Raw genomic sequence first — 24123 nt, 5'->3', positions numbered from 1 at the left:
CTGGTCTTTTCCTAAATACCTATAAATGTTAAAATAATTTTCTCTTGAAGGTTCTTGTGAATCTGAATCAATGTCATTCTGTGTATGCTTTTGGTCTTGTGATACATAGGAGCTCAAGCTCATTGGAAAAGAACTGTTCTTTAACTAAGACTTGGAAATATAAGTTACTTGATTTCCCATGTACATTGGACTCTGAGTGATTTTATTTGTGAATAGAGCATACTTTTGTCTCTCAATGATCTCATATCCCGTATATTGTACAAGTATAACTCAGCAGAACATGAGATGTATGATTGCAAGAAATGTATTGAAAAGCATTTATGAAAATAATGGTATACGCACATTAGCTAAGTGAAGAATTTGTATGTTTTCTAATGCTTTTTAAGTACTGAACAATTACGTTGAGGGTTTTTTTTTTTTTCCGGTAAATAGTCTTCCATTAAGAAAGGATCTTACAGACTACAGTGATATAGTTCTGGCCATAATTTTTTATTTTTTCTTTAATAATCAGGATGTTACTGAAAACTCTTCAGATCCAGGACTTGACCTGCACATGTCCTTGGAAGAATTGTACACCCAGAATCTCCTGCAAAGACGGGATGAGAGTCCACCTTCAGTAGACTTGAGCGTGGGGCCTCTTTCTGGCTTTACCATAAATGATTATGCACCCGCAAATGCTGTCGAGCAACAGTATGAACGTGCAAGCATGAGAGTGTGGACTGAACCTCAGCTCCCAAATGAAGTTATATCAAGTGCAGAACTAACTTCTCCTCTGCTGCCTGATGCAGCTGGAAAGGTAGCGTTTTAAAGGTGTGGTCTGTGTGCAGCCATGAGGTTGGGGACGGTGCAGCACTCTGGCTGACCTCCCCATCTGGAGCTGCCGCTCTCCTGCCTCGGAGATTGTTCAGAAGGCAACCTATGAACTTGTTTTTTTAATAGATTCCTGTTGAATAGGGCACTGTCAGTGAGAGGATATGTTTGATGTTGAAACCATACTCCAAAGTCTAGTTTTCCTTTTCATGTGACTTATTTTTTCTCTCCGTCAGGGCTCTGAGATCTTAAGTCAACAGAGCTCCCTGGCCTCTGCTGCCGAGCGTGTCATGCTTCAGAATATGTCCAAAGAACCCTTGGAGAGGACTATTATTATAGCAAAAGGCAATTCTAGCCTAGGTAAGTTCCTTCTTTTCCACACAGATCTTCCCAAACAACCCCCTTGCAAAGAAGAAGAATTGGACCTGGTTTTGATATTTGGGGCTGTAGCTAAGACAATAGATGTTATAAATGTTTCTGCAATTTTTATGGTTTCTCATTTGGCATGCTCATTATTTTTCCTGAAATGATGAACAGATTTGTTTAGTTCGGACTCGCTTAAATCCCTGACTCTCTTAATTATTTGAAAGTATTCAGTAGTCTCATTTACATTCAAGTAAAAGATATACGAATTGTTTGTATATGAAACAGAAAATCAGAAAAGGAATTCTTAGAAAATGAAAAGTCAGCAATTTGGAGTTCTCAATTCTTTGGAAAAGCAAATTATTAGTTTCTTTGAATGTTACCAGTTATGCATAAGTCAGTTTGTATTTAATTTCTTTCATTCACTGAAAGAAAGAGTAAAAAGACAGCCAGGTGTGCCACCACCAAAATATAAATGCAAGTTATAATAGTCCTTCCCAGGTGGCAGGATTTTTGTCCTTTCTTACCCATAAAAGGTTCCAGCTAGTTAATAACCATAAAGCCTTCAGAGTTGGGCAAAGCAGACTTCCTACAAAAATAAAATCCTAATTACAATAACTAAAGCTATATTGAGGCAGAGCACATTTGTTCCTTTTTTTTTTTTTTTAGTTAAGCAGTCATGTGACTCAACTCTGTTCCTAATGGTCTGTGACGATGAGTAGTGTGTTCGAACAGTTGATCTGAATGCGGAGTGTGGTCCAAGACTCTCTGGTTAGCGCTGCATCGGAGAGTCTGCCCCTTCTATGATGTAGCCAACCAGTGCCCTTTGCACTGACACCTCGTTCCACTTGGTGGTGACTGGGTACTCCCAACAGCAGCTGAACAGAAAATCACAGCAGTGAATTTCTACGTAGTTATACTATTACTTATATATTACACTTAATAAAATTATATAAAAGTTGAGCTAAAGAACTTTCTATAATTTACTAATTATGAGAATAGTTATATCAAAGCATATCAGAAATATTTCATCTGTTAATATTTCTGAAAGCATGTCACTTAAAATAGTAGTTCTATAGGCTGTAAATAGGAGTTATAAGTGGGTTCCACATTTACAGTTTGAAATGTGATAAATTTAAGGAGACAGTTTTCTGTTTGTACTGTATCTCAGTATCTTTAATACTCAGATGTGCATGTGGACCTTTAAGAAGGGGTTATAGAACGCAGCATTTCTCACACTTAATTGGCCATAGAACCCATTTTTTGGACCAACTCATAAAACAGATTTTGTAAAGCCCACATGAGAAACCCTATTCTAGTGTATTTACTCAACTATCAAACATCCTCTTTTTCTCTATATTCTAGCCACTATGTATAAACTCATGTTCTATGAGCTTAATAAAATTAGCTAATTAATACATAAAGTCCTAAAAGCATTACTTATTATGATAGACACTCACATATAGAACATTGAAGCTTAAAAGAGGAAGTAGCTGATCCCTACTCTCAGAGTGTGGTGAAGTCTACACAGGTTTCAAAGAGGAGAATATATTTGATTTAGTTGTTGAAAGAGGAATAGATTTTAACCACGTAGTTGAAGAATTGGGAAAAGCTGGAATAGACGAGAGGGAAGGAAGAGAAATGGGAAGCATTCCTGAATTTTGTTTGGTATGGATCAGGTGTGGTGTGAAGGTGGGCAAAGTGAGACCTGAAGGTAAAGGAAGGCTGGGTGGGAGACAGCTGCTGGGTGGGCCCGTGTGCAGGACACAGGACTTCTGTTGTAACACCCTCTCGGTTCGAAGGCCTATACACAGTGGGAGCTCGGGGAAGAAGGGTGACATGGCGGGATTTGTGTTTTAGGAAGATCATTCTGGCATAGGTTGTGAATTAGACTGAAACAGCTGGGGCAGGGGGGGCTCTTGTAACAGCCATGACTTGAGTGCATCTGATTTTATAATCTGACCTCTGAAAAGTTTTTGTAAGTACCTTTGTAGCTTTATATCTCTCCTTATCTGGTTTAATTAAAGGAACTTTTAGCACATGATTTTAAGTGATTTAACATTATTTTATGTAAAGTGTTAAAGTAACTTAAGAAGTTTTTATGTTTTTGAAGAAATAGAGTGAGGGTAGGCTAAGAAGGGAACCGTAATTCAGGGGAGGTTTGCTGTGAATGCCTTTTTGAGGAAGCGATATGGAAGAGTGATCAGCTAGCTGTGCAGGAGCGACTGAAAGAGGCCGTCAGCCTGAGATGGGGAGAGGCTCGGTGAGTTCTGAAACAGTTGCTGGAGCGCAGGGAGCCAAGGAGACCATTGCATCGTACAAGAAAGGGTGCGTGTTGAGGGGAATTGGAGACTGTGCCGAGTATTGTAAGTATGCTGTATACTAGCATAACAGGAAGTTATCAAAGGGTTGTTAGCAAGGGAGGGATATGATGTGATTTGTCTCTTCTAAATGATCCCTCTGTCTGTTGTGAGAAGAATGTTCTGGGAGCCAGGAGACCAGTTTGGAGGCTGTTTTGAAAAGTGAGGCAAGAGAAGGTGCTAGCTCGGTGTAGGCTCAGTAAGGAAATGGAGGAAGACACATGGATTCAAGGTAAGTTTTGGAGATAGAAATAACAGGACTTGGTGATGGATTACGTATCAGAGGTGAGAAAGAGGTAGTAATCAAGAATGTCTTCAACATATCTGCCTTGAGTAATGGAGAGTAGTAATGCGGTGTCGGCACCAAAAGGGGGAAGACAAATGGAGAAATAAGGGGAGATAGAGACTTGGAAATTCGACCTTACAAATATTAAGGTTGTATTTACTATTAGTCATCTAGGGAACATGTCAAGAGGGCAATTGAACATCCAAATCTGGAGATTATAGAACTTCAGATTTGAAGATAAAATGGGAATAGAATAGAATTAAGTTCATAGCAGTTCAGTCCAACAGATGACTATACATTCAGGCACTGTGATAGGCACTGAGGGTAAGACTTTAATATAAGCATCTTGATGTTAGTAATTCTCGTACGCTTTTTTATCTCAAGCCACCAGCATAGTACTTGACACATAGTAAGCACATAATAAGTATGTACCAAAGGAACATATGATTTGGGAATAAAGTAGTACACAGTTTCTTAATTTATTGAACTAATTTTCCATCCGTAGTTCTATTCTTTATTCTTTTATGCATATAAGAGGTGAACTCCTTTTGGTTTGCAGGCCAGCACTCAATCCACTGAGCCACACCAGCCAGGGCATGATGAACCCCTATTATAAAATTCATCTGATACTGTCAAAATATTCTCCCTGGCAGCGCTTTCTGTGTAAGGGGTGACGCATCAAGTAGCCTAAGGTGCATGCGCTCCCCTGAAGACCTGTTTAATCTCTGATGTATTCAACAGGGGGCGTCTGTGTCTGGACAGTTTCACACTGTAAAATTTACTCTAAAATACTTTTGTTAGAAACTTTTTCTTTTATTTTGATTGTTTATTATTGGCTTAAAAAGTTAGCCCTGCCATGGCCAGTTGCTCAGGTGGCAGGAGCTTTGTCCCGTACACCAAAATGTTGCGAGTTCGGTTCCCAGTCAGGGCACGTACCTGTGTATGGGAAACAAACGATCGATGTTTCTCACATCCACATCTCTCTCTCTGTCTCTCTATGCCTGCCCCCTCTCTCAGCCCCATTTCCATTCCTCTCTCTCTAAGATCCGTAATAAAATATCCTTGGGTGAGGATGAAGAAAAAGTTACTCCTAATGCATAGGGATTGTGTGACTTTCAAAATAAGATGAATTTGAAAGTCGCCAAGTTAATTCATATCTCTCTTCCTCCATTACCATAGGGATGACAGTAAGTGCTAATAAAGATGGCTTGGGGATGATTGTTCGAAGCATTATTCATGGAGGCGCCATTAGTCGAGATGGCAGGATTGCCGTTGGGGACTGCATCTTGTCTATTAATGAAGAATCTACCATCAGTTTAACCAGTGCCCAGGCACGAGCCATGCTGAGAAGACATTCTCTCATTGGGCCTGACATAAAGTAAGTATCATTTGGACCCTGGTTTGTCTTGGGAAATTCAGGGATTTCAGTTCATTAATAAGAGGTTTTTCCCCCCCTTAGAATATACTTCTGTTTGATATACAAAAATTACATATTTATTTAATATAAGTCACTTAAGAGTTTGACTGTTCCTGAGTAGTTCTTGATCTTAGATAGTCACTTTAAGATAACAATGTTGAAATATTTTAGGACTGTGCATGTGCGCCTCATCCTCTCTGCCCCGGATGGGGTAGCGGTCCCTTCCTGTGGGGGCGGCTGTGGGGATGAAGACACGGTGCTGTGTGTGACGGCTGCAGGTAGACAGCAAAGTGTAAAGGTGACCTGTGAGGGGCTGCAGTTCAGACCAAGGGGCAGGTTCCAAAGAGGACATACAGCGGTCTCAATGAAAGACAGACATGAGTAGCAACAGGACGCTATCGGAGGGTAGCACCCAGAGCAGCCACGTGGCTCCACGGGGAAGCTGCAGCGGCAGCTGCACGGGGCAAGTTCCCCGTGTTCAAACATATCTCCTTATTTGAGAGCACCTTCAACCAGATAAAGGAGAAGGAGAAGTGATCTATAGGCACAACAGTGTGCAAATGGTTACTTTGGGCATCACTTACAGCAGCCTGGACCTCACAATAGCCGATGTCCTGCCGCTGGCACAACCAGCTGTCAGCTGTGCAGTCGGTGCCAACATGACTGACACACCTGGTCAGTCATGACTGACATGACTTCTGAAGTCGGAGAAGAGCTTGGAGCTGACCGGGCTGCTTGCTTTGAAGTTTGCACAGTTGTCCATGCACAGTCATGACAAAAACAGCTCCACTTGAAACTTGCCACAGGCCACTCTTTTTATCTACAATTGCGCCCCCGTCAGATGCAAGAGAAGATCTGCTTGCACACTGGGAAGACCTGGTGTTCGCCCTGAGACCCCCTAGGGGAGGCTTACAGCTGTACCCAGCTTGTGAAGTGATAGGCGTTCCTGTGTCGGAGGCAGAGGACAGGAAGAGCCCAGCAGCCATGGAGCTCCTTGAAGAAGGTGACCAAGACCAGGTCAGCATCAAGAGCCTTCCCATGGCCGCTGAGGTGTCTGAGGCCACCTTTCTTGCTTCTGCTGGTGGGGAAAGAGCCTGAAAACATTCTGCACACAAGTACTCTGTGCTTAGGGACACACTGTCTTTCCTCACCCCGGCACCAGCAGCGTCTGGCCAGAGTTGCAGCACCAGCGGCAGCGGCAGTGACACCCAGGGGCAGCCTGAGTGTGATGGCAGGAAGGGACATGCCCAGCAAACCTGTTGCAGAGACCTTGGAAGGTGCAGGAGCTGGACCCGTCATCTCAGCTGGCAGGGCGGAGACAACATGAGTGAACAGAATGCAGGCAGTCTCCCAAAGCCAGGCTGAAGCCCCCGGGAAGAGAAAGGAAAAGGAGAAAACTCCCGCCAAAAGGCCTTCCCGTTCTGGTAGGAGGTGGGAGGACACAGCAATCCTAAGATCCCTTGGAACCACTCAGGGAGATCAAAAGGACAACCGGAGCAGCCCAGGTGGCCAAGGACGTGGGTCCTCACTCCAGGAATACACGGCCTCAGTGTCATCCAGAAGGGGTCTCGATTACCTCAAAATCAAAGGAGGAGACGATCTAGAACTAGTTTGGGGGGGTGGCATAATTCAGACATCTGCTCCCTCGTCCGTCCCCCACCCTGCAGCTGTCCCAAGTCGAGGGGGGAGCACTGGCCATTCGTGGAACTTGTGCACATCGGCTGGAGTGCGTCTCCAGTGTTGTGATCCAAACAGCTGTTTCAAGGTGTGGAATCTTAACTTTTCTGAACTGGGTCATGTCTTTCGTTTCTTGAAACAAATAAATGCCTGCTATAAAAAATATTTTAAAACAACGTTGCTTTTCTCTCTTTAATTTCAATTTTCCAGTGATTTTTGCAAAAGCCTTAGATGTGAGATATATGATATCTCTCACAGAACAGGAGGGGTCCACCCTTAGGATCTTACAGAGAAGTTTTGATTGGCCCTCAGTGTAAGGAATTGTGCACTACTTACTTGACCCGCATGGGTCCTAGAACGGAGCCAGTCATTTAAGGGCCAGTAATGGGTAAGACCATGTAGAACAGCGCCAGTCTGAGCAGTAATTCCCCTTCCCTGAACCTCTGAGAGATGAGCCGAGCGACTCATCAGTATGTTGATGTAGTCCGAATGTTGATCGTGGAGGATATTTGGGGGAAGTGCCTCGACTGCCCCATGATCCCATAGTGTGCCTAAACACGTCATATATGTGGTTTGGTTTTTAAGTCACTAAGCATTTCTTGAGCCAACATAAAAATTAGTTCATGACTTTATTGTCACGCCTCATCGATGTAATAGTTCGGCTTTTCCCCATAATACACATTAACCATTGAGTATTTGTATTTATTGTAGAAGGGATGAAACAGTAAGAGTTCAGGGAAAGACTGTTGACCTTAAATTGATGCAGTGATTACTAGTTGGTGGACTTTTTTGTATTAATGCTACTTTATTGACTGCATTCTGTATTGTTATTTTGTAAACTACATATTATAAGAGCTTAGATAAGAAAAATAATATCTTCAATCTGGTTTTCATTCTGTCTTCAATAAAAAGTAGAAAATCTATACTGTTTAGAGTGGATTCTTTTCATAAAACAGTATTATTTTGAGGCAGAATTTTACTAAGGAACTTTTATATTTTTGCATGCCTTTTGACTTCTATTGTATGATGGAACAGATTATCAGATCCTGTGACAGTCCGTCAATTATCTTAAGAATAATGTGAGCACAAGTGAACATCATTAAAAATATCAGTGCCTCTATACTAAGAAAAAAGAGAAACTTTAAATGCTTTTCTTGTCACCGTGATCCAATGTCCATTTCTTTTGCTTAAATGGTGAATGATACACGAGGTCTGTCCAGAAGGTACCCAGCCATGAAATATGAACAATAGAGACATTTATTGAAGATACAAGACACAAGGAACAGTGTGCAGAGGACTATGATGCCTCAGTCCACTGAGATGCCCTTCAAAGTGGGCACCTTGGGACCTCACACAGTTCTCCCAATCGCCATTAGCTGCCCCGTTGTATTTTTCTGAATCTCATCAAAGGTCTGAAATCTCTTCTCTTTAAAAGATGATTTTAGTTTTGGGAAAAGCCAGAAGATGCAAAGCACGTACACACACACTCACAAGCATGCCATCGTAACAGTTCGATTTCTTCTCAAGTGTCCTACTATAGCTGTGATTCAGATGGTCATGGTTTGACCCATTGGGTGCATGGTAGAGAGAAATTAGAATCATCATCTTTTTCAGAAAAAAAATGTGCTAAATGATAAAACAAATAATAATTTGGGTTAGCCGGGCTGAGCAGTGTGTTCCATACATTTTGCATGAAGTGTTTTTGGCCCCGTGCCTTCCAGATCACTTGCTTTCATGAAGCTGAAAGTTTAGAATTACCTTGAAAGCCATGTGAGTAATCCTCCCAGAAGGCCCCTATTACCCTGAATGGAGCCGTGCATTGCCTCTGGCTAATTAGGCTTTGTAGTCTTTGCCTGGATTTGGGCTCCATCCATGTTTCTTCCTTTTATTTCTGTTTATGAATCAAGCTTTATCTGGGGCGGTGGTAGAGAAGTGTATTGGAGGGACTTTAAAAAAAAAGATTTACTGGATGAGTTACATAACTGATTGATTTTAGGAAGAGCATTGCTTGCCGAGGCAATACGCTGGATTTCTTTTTTGCCTTTTACCATAGAGAGCCAGGAACTCGGTGAGCATGCGTTTGTGCATGCCTGGGTAGATAATTCGAGTTTCAAGAGTTCAAGAACAGCCAGTTTAAGTTCCAGGTTTCATTATTTTCTGTGGAAAACCAGATGTGAAGCCTCACCAGAATGCATTCTGTTTCACTTCTCACTCCACCTTGCCAGGAGCTCTTATATTTCTGTAATAATAGAAAGGGTTTTGCGCTTAGCAGCAGCTGCTTATAACATCTGCCAGATAATTACTGCGCTGAATCAGAATTCACCTGCCTTAACCTAAAGTGTGGGATGAATTCCTGATCAAGGAATAAAAGATTGATTGCAGTTACATTTTTCCATGCTTGTTAATAATCATTGCTATAGACACCAGTAAAGAGCAGATGCTTTTCTGGGGGAGGTGTAGAAGGGAGGGGGGTGGAGAGGGGGAAGAAACAACCAGGAGCGCCCACTTTTTAACTACATATGTGTGCATCTCATATTCAGCACAAGACAGTGACATTTGTTAACACCATTGTAAAAAGATGCCACGGCGTATGCTTCACATTCTAGATTTTCTACAGCACCTGCTGATGATCGGGCCCCCTTTTATGTGTGAGTAGCGGTGATTCAAAAAGCTCATTATGGCTGTGTGTGACAACTTGTCTGTGGAAACCACTTCATGCTTTTGTGACATTCTGATGCAGGGATGGATCCAGATACAGATTCAGTATATAGATTTGGGGTTTTTTTCCCTTCATTTATATAGGAACAAAGGTGTGAGATTGTTACATTTTTTGCATTGCACTAATAATTGTGAGACTGTTTGAAAGTCATATTTTTCAACTCCTGAGCTTCTAAGCTCCTTTGTCAGGGACGATCCAGTCTGTGTGTGCAGGCGCAGACCCTGGATTAAGAGCCGTATCACATTTCGGCATCACTGATGTTACATGTTTTCTTCCACTCCGTGTCTAACCAAAGGTTAGTTTACATTTAGGAGTTCTTCAACACAGCTCTCAAAGAAGCAGTTTCAGTGGGTTTGTGCGGTTCCTAATGCAGTGCTGCTCTTCCTGGTGATGTGGGCGCGTTGCGTGGCTGTGTGAGCAGGCCTGAGTGGGGCTGCTCCGCGTGTGCTGCTGCATTATGGGATGCTGGTTCGGGCGGCCACGCGGTGCAGGGCGGGCTAAATATTTGTGGGAGCTCTGCCTTCTGTAACCTTTCTCACCGTTATCTAAAATACCAGAAAAATATTTGTAACACTCCCCATCCCTCACCCTTTGCTAAAAAGAAAACCATCTTTGAACAAATACAGAGGAAAATTCCTTTAAACTATTTGATACAGAAATATCTTTTCCTTCTCAAGCCAGTTAAAAAATTAAATACTTTGAACTGATTATCATTATTTTCACTATCATATCTAGCTTCCTCCCCCCACTCCTCCCCCTGGCTTTTTTTTTTTCCTTAAGGTTTTACTTTTATGTCTTCGACCACATTGGATCTTCAGAAATGCCAGTTTTCTTGAATAGGTTTGTCAGGCTTGGGGTTTTTTGTTTATTTTTATCTTTTGTGTAAAATACAATCAGTCTTCTTTTCCAGTATCGTGTGTTAGATATTTTGACTTATTATTTTTGAATGAATAAATATAAATTTACTATTCAATATACATGGTCCAGCACAAATAATGCCCCTTTTTTATTACAAAATCTTTTATTACAAAATCATAAGCATGTAATTCTATAACATAACAATGTCACACTCAAGCACACCATATGACATTTTAGGTGAAATGTTCAAATTAAAACTAAATTATTAGACTCATATTATTACTCTACCATCCCCACTCAAGCAGGCCTTACTTTTGCTGGACCGGGTATTTTAATACCATGGAAAAGGTGTTTTTATTGATGACTAGATTTAGTAAGGTCCAAATTAGAATGCAACTCTCTGACCCAGCCTAGTCCTACATCTAGGTTCCTGCTCCATTTTTTAAAGCTCTAGGTAAAAGTGTCATGAAGAGATTCCCAGGGGCCCTCGGATTTGCCAGGGTGATCAGGTGTAGCAAGGCTGGCTGATGTCCCGTCAGAACATTTGTAGTATACATGTCAGTTTCCAGTAGCCTCATAAAAAGCATGGCCTTTCTGCAGTTGAGGGTGGTGATTCACCCGCCTGTCACACTCCTGATGAGTAACAGGACTGTGTCTTCTGATTCCAAATCTGAGCGACTTCACAGAGTAAATGCTTTTTATAGAATACCCAGTATACTGAAATTACATGCCTTCCTCACTCACTAAATTATGACATTGGGGTGATTCTTATTTTATTACAACATAAAAGACAATCCTTTCATCCTTGCACCCCAGCACTAAGGTTTTAAGTTACTGTCTTTATGGGTAAGTTATGGATAGCTGGTTTAATAGTCCTTATAATTTTTACATTGTGCATCTGTCTATATATTTCTTTTTTAATTGTGCAAACATGCTGAACTGGCTTCAAATGCTTGCCTTTTCATTAATTTGAGTATCTTGGAACAGCCCACTGAAACAAGTGTATCAACTATAAAGCCTTATAGGGCAGCCCTAAACTTGAGTTTTCAAATATCATTGCTTAAACATTATATCTGTAGTCAGCATCTGACTCAGTGTGTTCCACATTATAGGCATTCAGCCAGTGCTTGTTGAATTAGTAAGTGACCATTCAGGGGTAAACAGTTGGTTTTGTCTGAAACCAAAATGAACTTACAAGAAGTTGCTACAAATAAGTAAGAGTATCTTTCCATAAACTTTAACAGCTTAACTTCAGGTTTGGAGTATTCATAACTTAATAGAGCTAACATTTAATTATTGATTATTGATAATACTTGTTAATATCCATAATTAAGTATTCATTGTGGAAGACTATAAAGTTATTTACATAAAATAAACACTCTGTGTTTTAATAGTGTATCCCTAATTTGTTCCTGCTAAGGAAACCAAGACTCTCTGGATGAAATCAATGTTACTACTGACAGTTATTTTCCTAAGAATTTATAGATCTTTCTAAGTACAAAAAGTTGTTTTACCCTCCCCATTTGGAAATAATAATAATGTTGTTTTCCTCCCTCATGTAATTATTGATAAACACATAGTTTATTGGCAGCACTTTAAATTTTAACTTCTGTTGTTCTTACTATAGGATACTTTTTCTTGTTGAAGTTTGGACTCTGATGAGTAAGCTGATTAAATGAGTTGTGTGAAACAGTAGGGATGAAGGGACAATATACTTTATTTCTGTATTTTGGAAGCTATTCCTAAGAGTTTGCCAAAGCTTTGCTCCCTTTGCTCTCATGGATTATGTTCTGTTCCAGAATTACTTACGTGCCTGCAGAGCATTTGGAAGATTTTAGAATAAACCTGGGACAACAACCTGGAGGAATAATGGCACTGGATATTTTGTCTCCATACACTGGCAGGTAAATGAAACAGTAAATCTACCATAATGAATGAATGATGTAGTAGGTTATAACGAAGAGTTTTGAATCCACAGTAAAGGAGGACCAGCAATGAAAGAAATTTCCTTTCTTTCTCTCAACATAAAAAAAAAATATTTTCACCTTCCCCCCGTACTTAAGCAATTATGACATAGTGTGGAAATACACAAAAATTCAAATCAGAACACTAAAATTATCTCTGATTATACTGCTGAATATAGATAGCACTTTTAACATACTGAGTTTGGAGAAATTCACCCTAGGTATGAATATTACTCATCAATTCCTTGGAAGCTACAATTTGTGTAGTATTTTATCATGCTTTTCCTCTTTGTAAATATTTTGAAGCATCTTCAGAAATTGTATTTATTCCTTTTTTTAACATACATACAGATTGAGAAATATTTTAATTGTTATTTTTTACTCTTTTAGAGAATGTTCACCTGAATGTCTTTATATATATATACACACACACACACACGTACACACACGTTAGGAAGCAGAGAGCATATGCCTTTTAAATGCTCTTGATACACAATGTATTAAGAACAGGAAAAAGTTGTATTTTTCCCCTTAGGAAAGGCAGGAACTAGGTTTTGATGCTGCTGCTGAGTTTAAGACAGAAAAATAATGTGAAATTGCTTTTCCAGGTAAAATGTACTATTTTGTACTCTCAGCTGTGGGCCTGTTTTTTTTCTGTTGCATTGGCAACTGAGTACCAGATTTCTCTTTAGGCATGCAGAAGAGCAGAAATGGCTTTGTAAATACTCTGAGATCTTCTCAGAAGTGCTCTACCGTTCCTCAGAGAACGTTAGAACAGCCCTGAACACTTCGGTGACCAGTGACTCTGCAGGATCGCAATATGACATCACTGTTCCCTCTGCACACGGCACGTGACTGAAGTAACACAGAAAGTGTTAGGGAAGGGAAGGTGTGTGTTTAATAAAGTGAGGGAATGTCCTGGCCTTGAGGCCTCGTGAATTCTATGGAAAAAGGAGTATTCATTCTACCCTGTCTGTACAAAGCTCAGCCACACTCCATTCTAGAATGTCCTTCTCAGGGTTAATGGCATGAATTGATTAGAGCTTCCTGATGCTTTCTGTCAGAATGCTAAAAGCAGTTATTCCACTATCTCTCTGAAATGTCATTATGGATGGCTTAATCAAAGAATATCCCAAAGTAACATCATATTTCTTTTAAGCACTGAGGCCTTAAATGCACTCAAAATGTATCAGGGAGAAAGAGCTGCTTGCAGCACTGTGCCTCCCGCAGCAGACCAGGGAATGGCCTAGGTGGTGCAGTGCTGTGACTGGCTGCTTCACTGCAGAGAAAGTGTGTTTGCTGTTAACATAAGGGCGCTCAAAACAAAACAATCTGCATTTTATGGAGGAGGAGTCTGCACCAGAGAGAGGTTAACTACCTTGCCCAAGTTTCATAGTTAATAAGTGGCAGAGCCAAGACTGGAATGTAAACAGTCAGGCTCCATGTTTCAAACCATTGGATCCAAAGAAAAAATTGCCCAAGCCCGGGATAAAAATATGGGCAGCATAGCATGTAGGTTAAGAGCTCAGGTTTTATAGTAAAATGGCCTCAATTGAAAGGTCACTGCTACTTTACTGTGTGACCTTGTGCCAATGTCTGGCACCTAAATGCACATGTAAAGGGGATTTTTATAGTTGACAGAAATGTCATTGGTATTCAACAACACTCCAGGCTGAGTGAGTGCAGGAGGAAGAGAATCGGTCCATTCTTTTCTTTGGAGCACAGGACACTTGAGTCCCGCAAACCACACTCTAGGATGCATAAGGAATAATCAACACATGTATAGGGACATGTCTCAGATAGTGAAAGGATTCCAGGCTACAGAATCATTTGAAGAGGATGAGTCCTTTGTATCAGAGAATTCAGGATAGTAGTCTTCTTGCAGCTAAAGAAGCATGAGCCTGTGAGGCACTCTGAGTGTTTCTGAGTAGCCCCGTCGCTGAGAGTCCAGGGGTGGGGACCTCCACCCAGCCCATGGCTGTTGCTGGATATTTTAGCAACTCTTCCTAAGTTCTCCTTTTTGTCTGCTTTCCACACCTGCTGCTTCTATAATATTCTTTCTAGGTACGTTCCAGAGGGTCAGTCCTAGTTTTCATCTCTCTGCCTTGAATCATCTGGATAACAGCTTCACTCAGACTGTCTCGTTTTCAGTCAGTGTCTTAGTATCACTTTTAAAATCGCCTCTTTTGTGACTCCATTCCCGACAGTCCTCTCCCACTGTCTGCCTTAGACTCTCAGAACCCCAGCATCACGACCAGCCTCGTTCCTCCGTTTGCACGAGAGGGGAATTCAAACACACAGCTGGTGGACAGGACCTATAGGCAGGTAGACTTCCTTTTAATAGTTGAAACAAACAAACAAAAAAACTAACCATCAGGTCAAAGGAAAAAATGGGAAATTCACGTAAGAGCCTGGACATCTACTTGCCAGAGATGTTGTGAAACACGTCCAAATGCAGATGAACTATTGGATTAACGACTTCTGACCTCAGAGTCCACAGATTATGTCGTTCAACAGGATTCAGTATTCCTGCCGATGGAGAATGGATAAAATTTGAGCATATGCTTTCTTTAGAGTCTTCAGTTTCTGTAAAAATCAGCTGAAAATAATTTTTGAATCAAAATTTTTATAGCCTTCTCTGCTTTCAAGTGAATATATGAAAATTTCTCTAGAAATTCAATTTCTTCTAATGGCATAAGTCACCATCATTGATTTGACTATTTTCTGTTGCCCTTATGGTACTTGACTGGACACATTTTGTTATATGCCTGGCATTTGGCAAAATCTGAACTCCTAATTGAAATTGAAATTGAAAAGTGACCTTGAACACGGGTACATTGTAAACTGCTTCCTGTATGGAGTGGTCTATGTCTGGCCCCTCTGGATAGGCTGGAGGTGACCCATAAGCATTTTCATCTTCGAAAGTTGAAGGGAATGAATTGGTCCACTCTTAGGAAGCAGGGATGCTAAACTCTTGGCTTACGTAATCCTAAATTCTTTAGGTCAGGGGTCATCAGCCGGGGCTGTGGGAGCTTATAACTCATATGGTGCCTCTATCTTCTTGCACATGATAGGTATATAAAAAAATACCTGTTGAATAGTTTCTCTTTAAAATTCTGTATCTGTCCCCTTCTCTTTTCATTTATCCTCCCATGTTTCACCAGGAAAGAGACCAGACAAGACCCTTAGTGTTCAGCTATATCTGCAGACTAAGTTAGGGTAGATTGGTTGTAATGTAAGCTTTTAATTTTGCTTAATAAGGTTTTTATTTTCCCCTTAACATAAACTATATATACTACCTGGCTAAGTATGCTGAAAATATAAAGCAGTTCTGCCTTTTTAGCCAAATCAGTCAAGGACATATATGGCAGCCTTGCGTGGGGTTACTAGGAATCTGGGTGTACTCACTGTATAACTCTTTAACAGAGACATTCCAGAATTGCCAGAGCGAGAAGAAGGAGAGGGAGAAGAAAGTGAGCTTCAGAATGCAGCGTACAGCAACTGGACCCAGCCCCGGCGGTAAGGACTCCTCCTGTCTTCAGCCTGCCCACTGTTTAAAGATAGGAACGCGTGGTTTCAAGTGCTGTACTACAACTTTACACTGTGCCATTGGGCAGGTTGTTTAATATGCCTGCACTTCTTCGTGTGTACTTGTCTCTAATATGCCTGTGGAGAGGTTCAGAAGATAATATGGATCACACAGGGTTACAGCTAACATGTACGTGAGAGTTTGGCGTGTAGTACGGAGTACATCTTATGTATACCATCAAATGTTAATGTAAAGTTTCTCTAGCATTTGTAGAAACGATATATTCAAAACGTGTGTGCCACACGATCCTGTGTTAGTAGCGTCTCGTTATCGCGGGCTGCCATTATTCAAACCCGTGTTTGTCTATGACCGATTTCATATGTAACGGACAAGATGACTGTCCCAAATAGGCTCAGCATATCACTGTACATCACTAAGGCAGGTTTCCGTGTTCATGCTAAATAAAATCAAATTCACTTTAGTAGAAATGTATTGAGTTCTGATTATGGACCCAGACAAGAAGCTGATGATTTTGTGGTAACAGGGAAACATTAGACATAAATCTTGCCTTCAGAGAAATTGTAATGTACATGGATAGGTGACATACAGCAATGCACAGTGTAATTAAATAAAATAATAAGGTATTTTTCATTAAGTGTAAAATATAAATAAGCGTTGGACACTTCCTCCGAGCAGATTAAAGGTGACCATCATAGTAGTGCCTTGCACTTAGTAAAAACTTAATATATGTTTTACAATGAATAAGTAAAATGCTCAAGGAGAGTAATTTATAGTCTTCAGAGATATACAGTTTCATGATTTTTCTTGCTCACAGAAGAATATGAAGTAGCAGTCATCACATTGAATCATTTTCTGGGTTGATTCATGTTCAGAGTATAGAAAATGTACATTGCTTTCACACACACACACACACAAAACTCTATAAGCATTTCCAGCCATCCAAAACAACTTGTTGATATGAATTATTTTTTTATTGGTGTTCAAGTACAGGTGTCTCCCTTTTCCCCCACCATACACCCCCACCTCACCCACCTCCACCTCCCACCCTCAATCCTGCCCCCCTTTGGATTTGTCCATATGTCCTTTATACATGTTCCTTAATGACCCCTCCCCTTTTTTCCCTTGTTATTCCCCTTCCCCCTCCCCTCTGGTTACTGTCAGTTCATTCTTTATTTCAATGTCTCTGGCTATATTTTGCTTGCTTGTTTGTTTTGTTGATTAGGTTCCACTTATAGGTGAGATCATATGGTATGTGTCTTTCACCGCCTGGCCTACTTCATTTGAATTTTTTAAAAGCTGCTTAGCCTGCTTAAAGAAATCACAGTCTCCACATTACCCATATTGAGAACAGAATATAAATGCTAGGTCTGTGGCAAAAAAATAAATAAAAATAGTGTAAGATGTTAAGTTTCTCCTTTGAGGACAGAAGCACAATTGCCAGATGAAATTATTTTGTAGCTGGTGACCACAGCGATGAACTTGAGCTTTGTTGGAGGACAGTACTCACAGGGAAAGCGGAAGATAGGGCGCAGATGTAATAACACTGTGGGAGGAAAAGCCACGTTCGGAAAGCACTGTGCAGAATGTTTGGAGTCAGTAAGAGCTGTGTGAGTTCTAGCTTTAACACTAAGATGAGTTACCGAATCTCTGCTAGGCCTCAGTTCCTTCATCTATAAAATGGAATTAATAATAGGATCTTTTAAATTAGGGGGATGGGGGAATTTACTGTGATAATTCATTTAAAATTCTTAGCACAGTGCCTGATACAGAATGAGCACTCAGTCAGTGGCTGGCCTGGTCAAATATCACCACCACCACCACCGTCGTCATTGTTGTCTTCATCATCATCACTGACAACTATGCAAATAGAAGGTGTTGAACACTGAAATCATTATGAAATTTTCTTATGAGAAAGAATGAATGTAATATCTAGACAGGAATATTTTCTAATTTTATCCTAAGTTTTAACCTTCATATTTGCCTAGAGATGTCTCTAAAGGTAGTGACTGCATTTAGAGAGAGTATGTCTTGAGTTTTCATAAGTCTTAAAAATGATACTTCTACAAAGAAGCACTAAAGTACTTTTGGGGAAAATTTCATTGAGTATTATGTTCATAGAATATTATGAGGAAACTTATGAAAGTAACCGCACCTTTTAGTAAATGAGGAGCAGATGCTATGAATGTTCTTTATATCTTTGAAAATGTGGTGGGACACTTATTCGTGCATTCAGAAAGTTGCGCTTTGGGTAGAAATAGGATACTTTTTAGCAACGTGCAAATTTTAAAATTGCAAATAAGCTGTTTTATTTTGCATGTAATTTTGATTTAAAAAATTGGTGTCATACTGTTTTATATGTCATTTTCCAGCTTGCTTACTTTTTTCTCAATCCATTATTTTAAAGATCTGTTACAATTCCTAAAGATCTATTAATTCAGTTTAGTTGTTGTAGTGCATTTCAGTATATGAATATACCACAGTTTATTCCCAAATCGAGTTTTAAATAGTTAAGAGTTATTCACTATTATAATAATTCTGTAGGAAACCTGATAGTTATCTATGAGAATTTATCCAGACACATACCCAAAAGTGAAATTGCTGGTTCATAGATTTTAATGTCCTGTTTACCTTCTTAGAAGTTGTCAGCTTGTTTTCTGAGACGGCTATATCAGTTTTTCTTCTTTTTCCAATATATGAGAGTTCCCTTTTCCTTATATCCTTGTTACTTGATCATATGATCATTTTTTTAAAAAAAGGTGTTTGTCAGTCCGAGGGGCAGAAAATGGTGCCGCGCCCTAACAAACAACATGTAGGTGTAAATGGGTTGAAGGGGTGGAGCTCGTATTTGCCCATTTGTCATATGGATTAAGTTGTATCTGTTGGTTAATCACATTGCTTCAGTAATCATAATCATAGTAAGAGTGACAGACTTACTGGTTGTGTACTGTGTGCCAAAGCTTTGTTTTGCGCTTTACATGTTTTCATTAATTTAATAGTTACAGCAACAGTCTGATACAGAGCTTCTTATTGGCTCCATGTCACAGATGAGGAAAGCAAGGGAGAGACTAAATAGGTTGCAGAGCGTCACTCAGTTGTCAAGTAGCAAAAGAGCAGGACTTGAACCCGGCTTGGACTTGGTTCCAGCTTAGACAGCCTGGCTGCAGAGCTGTTTCCCTTTTGCTTTTCCGAATTTCATTCTATTTACATCTCTGTATAGGTCTACGAAAGGCTGCCATTTTTACGTACAACTAACTCCGTACACGATCTATAAAATTTTTCTTTTACGGGTCTTCTTTCCAGGGAATGTTTGCCTTGTTCCGTTCAGTGAATAATGAGCCTGGTTCCCCAGCACTGCTCTCATTCTGGCAGTCCACCTTTGGTTATCTCTCCAGTGTTTTCAGTTGTTACAGCCTTTTTTCTAGGGAGGGTTATTTTGAAACACTGCTGTCTGTGCCAAACCCTGGGGAAGCATATCGTGCTGTTATCCAAAGGTTGCTTAACCCCTCTGTGCTGCTTCCCTTTTTTGTAAGATGGGACTAACAAGCATGTCCACCCCATAAAGATGATGTGAGAATTAAATGGGAGTGTGTGGAACTTAGATAATAATGTTCAGCATGTGATCAGCCCTTAATAAGTGTTTGCTACTGCTACTATTTTTAATCAAGAAATTATAAGACCCACTTCTTAATTTATACCAACCACAAAAACCCTAGGAGATACTTTCTTTTTTTCTTTCTTGTCTTTTAACTTTTTATTTCTTGAAAGAATAATTTAGGAGTCCCATCCATGTATTCTGGCTTCTTAAATATTAATACAGTGGCTAACTTTACTGACTTACTTACTTTGCCAGTTTACTTTATGAACTGCTTGAGAGACAAGGAAGGTTGTTGGTTTTTGTCTTTCACAGAATTCCTAGAGTGAAAGAACGTGAGGAAGGGGAATTTAAGTAGTTTAAACTGTTCATACAAATTTTATAAGATAAGGATCATGGTGAGATGTTTCTGAACTAACAGGTAGGGTCTCCAGGGTTGTAGATTTCTAGTAAAGAAAAAAACTGCGGATCTAAGAAGTGTCTCATCATGTGACTCAGTCTGATCAGTAGTCAACCCCTCACTCCACCTGGGGTGCTAGTGCATCCCCAGCCTCTTCTTTTGGGGACCTCCCTCCTTGCCCTGGAGCCTCACTCCAACTTTTCCTCTCTTCTGTGAGCACCTTGAATGTCAAGGTTGAGGGCATGTTGGGACCATGCTTTCTTCTCCTATTTAATGTCCACCATTGTCTCCCTGAAGCATGGAGCAGGTTGCAGTCTCACTGTCTCAGAGTTCTCCGCTTGATGTCTCTGTTTTCCTCCAGTTCCCTGAGCTGCTCCCTCATCTTGGCCAAACCCCTCACTGCCAGTCAGCTTATTCTTCTATCCCACCCTTTTCACAAGATGTGTACTTTCAGTCCATCCACAGCTCTTCTAGATACTTGGATTTATGATAAATGAGTTGATGTGTTTCCTTTGTGTTTAGGGGAAGTTAATGCAAGACAGAAGTAGCAAGTGCCCAGGCCCCAAGGCAGGAGCACGTGTCTGTTGAACTTAGGGAATAGCAAGAAGATGGTGTGCTTGGAATGGAATGGACAGAGGAGAGGGGAGAGCCGTGGGAGACGCCGTTGTGGAGATGGTAGTGGGATCAGATCATGGAGGATCTTGGCAGACACTGACTGTTAGTTGCCAGATCTGCACTGGCAAGAAAGACTTGGACATAGGTCAGCGTCCAACGTAGTGTGTGCAGGAATGTTCTTTCTCTTGATTGGGTTGCTAAGCTTAGAACTGCCTTTTCAGGGGTAGCTGCATTTCTTGATTACTTAACGTCTACAATAATAGAGGGCTTAAAAAATGGTATTTTTAACATTGGCCTGTGCCCGGCCTGGAGTATATGTAAGTCCAGTATTGTAACAAATCAGCTTCAGAAATGCATGAGTATTTATCAGAATGTGTAAAACACGTAATTGGGAAGTATTCAAAGTGACCTTGTTCTACTACTGATCAAACTTTAATAAATTGAGCAAATAATATTTGAAAAGTTAATATATAAAGACATTCCATTGAATTTTAAAATATTTATGATCATCGTTAACGATTTGAACCTTGTGTAAGTGTGCACATCTGTGACATCCAGTACATTCAGACTGCTGTGTAACCCTTGCCACCATCATCTCCAGAACTTCTTTCATCTTGTAAAATTGTAAATGTACTCATTTAATGACTCCTCATTTCCTCCTCTTCCCAACTTCTAGCAGCCACCCTTCTACTTACAACTCTGTGGATGTGACTATTCTAGGTTCATCAGATAAGTGAAATCATTCCAGAGTTTGTGCTCTGTTTCACTTAGCCGGCTTATTTCAGCGAGCATAATGTTCTCAAGGTTCATCGATGTTGTGGAATGTGTCACAATTTCCTTTCTTTTCAAGGTTGGATAATATTCCATTACTTGTATATGCTATTTTTCTTACTCATTCACCTGTAGATGGACACTTGGGTTGCTTCTACCTTTTGGTTATTGTGAATGATTCTATGAATGTGGTTGTACAAGTATATATTCGTGACCATGCTTTGAATTCTTTTGAGTCTATATCCAGAAATGGAATTGCTGGATCATATAGTAATTTTATTTTTAATTTTTTGAGGAACTTCCATACTGTTTTCCAATAGTAGATAAATATACATTGCTGCCAACAGTGCATGCACAAGGGTCTAAATTTCCTCACAGTTTCTCTAATTTCTCCTTGCCAACACTTACTTTCTTTTTTGTTTTTTTTATTGTAGTCATCTTAATGGGCGTGAGGTGGTATCTCATTGTATTGTAGTTTTGGTTTGCATTTCCCTGATGATTAGTAGTGTTAAGCATCTTTACATGTGCTTACGGGCCCTTTGTATGTATGTCTTCTTTGGAGAAATTTTTATTCAAGTTATTTGCCCAGTTTTAATCATGTTTTTATTTTTTTGTTGTTGAGTTTTAGAGGTTCTCTATATATTCAATCCCTTATCAGATATGAAACTTTCAAATACTCCTATTCTTTTGGTTGCCATTTTACTCTAATGATAATATACTCTGATGAGCAAAAGGTTTTAATTTTATCGATGTCCAATTAGGCTATTCTTTTTGTTGTCTGTGCTTTTGGTGTCATTTCTTTTTTAAAAAATGGCCAAATCCAGTGTCATGAGCTTTTCCCCTGTTTTCTTATGCATTTAACATTGTGTTTATTTTTTACAGGGTTGAGCTTTGGAGAGAACCAAGCAAATCCTTGGGCATCAGCATTGTTGGTGGACGAGGGATGGGGAGCCGTCTGAGCAATGGTGAAGTGATGAGGGGCATTTTCATCAAACATGTTCTTGAAGATAGTCCAGCTGGGAAAAATGGAACCCTGAAACCTGGAGATAGAATCGTAGAGGTACCCTCCACTGAGCTTTCTCTGCTAAAACTCTTCACTTGTTGCGTCCTCTTTACCAAGGCGATCACCATCTTTATATTGGTTGTTCAACTGAACATTAGAGTAAAATGTGTTTGTGGTTAAAGCATTTGGATTTTTCTTTCTCTTACTTTTAAAATTTATTTAATCCTCACCTGAGGACATGCTCACTGATTTTAGAGAGAGAGGAAGGGGTGGAGGATGAGAAGAGAAAAACATCGATGTGAGAGAGAAACTTGGATCAGTGGTCTCTTGTACATGCCCCAACCAGGAATCGAGCCCGTAACAATTTGGCGTAGGGGACAACCCTCCAACCAACCTAGCCACCTGGCCAGGGCAAAGCATTTCTTATTTGTTTCTTTTCATCCATAATTGTTGTCTTTAGTATAGGCTGACAGATTATATATCTTGATGTTTGAGAGTGTTACCAACCATTCTTAAAAACCTTGGCCCTGAGAGAAAATAATTAAGTTCTTGTTAAAAGAGCAAAGCAAATTTCTTGGGGAAATAATTCTTTAACAGTGTATATTCACATGCAAAATATGTACATCATAATTAAGTTGAAATTGAGATTTCATTTCAAAAATACTTGATAATTATCATTTCATTGTAAACTTTGTTGGATGAGATTTTTTTCCAAATGAGGCTTTCTTATGAAATCTTTAATGCTAAGGCCCTGGTTACCTTTCATATAAATGCCCCCAGCCCCAGGCAAAACTCAGATTTCCCTTCTCAGTGCTGTGCCCATTCATCACTCAGGTCTGCGTGTGTGCCACACACATGTATATACGCGTGCATTTGGTTATATATGAGAGAAAAGCATTTGGTCAGATTGTACCTAGTTCCTTAATTCAAAGCAAAGTTTAATAGTTTAAATAGACTCTTCCCTCTGTTGCATTCCAGGTGCTCTAGCGGGCTCTGGGCATCCCCCAGGGAAGGAGGCGCCTGCCTGCCTGTCAAGTGGGACAGACTTGACAAGTAATCAGGTCACTTCAGAGCACTGTGATAAATTATTTGATCATGAGAAGCATAGTGTTACTGTACTTAGGAGGGTAAAGAGATACCTGATTCAGATTTTCTGAGTTGTCAGGATTTATAGAGTAGATTAAAAGAGACAGCTTCCAAATAGAAACTCATTGCTTTCTTACTATGAAATTTGCTTGGTTCTCTCCAAAGTTCAACTCTGCAAAAAAATAAATACAATGTTAAACTATACAATGTTAAATATAATGGGGACTCACACATAGTAAGTCCCCATTACTTAAAGTGAGAGACAATTACGTTATACAAGAGATTGTCGCTTACTTTATAAAACCATAGAACTTATACATTAAAATGCCTTAATTGTTTAGAAGAAGGTTGTAACTTAGCCATTATTTTAAAATTAGCATTTTGGGGATTGAGTGATTGATCGATTGATGATTACTGAGTGCTGAAAAAGGAAGAAGATCGAGACTGGAGAGAAAACAAGGGCCGTGTATGTTTTATTTTCCCTCTGACTACTTACAAGGAAGAATGGTGGGCTTTTTTTCTCTTCCTGCACACTTACCTTTCTTTAGATGAACTCTCAGCCCTCTTTTAAAGAACTCTACCTAAAATTTCCATTTTAGACGATCGCAAGACAGTTTATTTTATGGGTACTTCACTATTAAGTACCTTTGAC

General features: G+C 40.0%; 1 protein-coding gene across 7 annotated transcripts in view; it reads left to right on the top strand.

The window, feature by feature from the left end:
* The window catches only part of MPDZ (multiple PDZ domain crumbs cell polarity complex component), a 162862-nt gene that overhangs the window by 101066 nt on the left and 37673 nt on the right, over window positions 1–24123 (top strand). For all 7 annotated transcript variants that reach the window (XM_053924490.2, XM_053924502.2, XM_053924496.2 and 4 more), the window contains 6 exons: window positions 512–796; window positions 1047–1170; window positions 4999–5197; window positions 12290–12394; window positions 15881–15973; window positions 22265–22442. In XM_053924490.2, coding sequence (XP_053780465.1) covers window positions 512–796; window positions 1047–1170; window positions 4999–5197; window positions 12290–12394; window positions 15881–15973; window positions 22265–22442 — 984 coding nt within the window. The remainder of the gene's footprint in view (window positions 1–511; window positions 797–1046; window positions 1171–4998; window positions 5198–12289; window positions 12395–15880; window positions 15974–22264; window positions 22443–24123) is intronic.

Source organism: Desmodus rotundus, chromosome 1, assembly GCF_022682495.2.
Source record: "Desmodus rotundus isolate HL8 chromosome 1, HLdesRot8A.1, whole genome shotgun sequence".
In the NCBI taxonomy this organism is placed as follows: Eukaryota; Metazoa; Chordata; class Mammalia; order Chiroptera; family Phyllostomidae; genus Desmodus; species Desmodus rotundus.
This window is presented reverse-complemented; position numbering and strand designations above follow the sequence as displayed.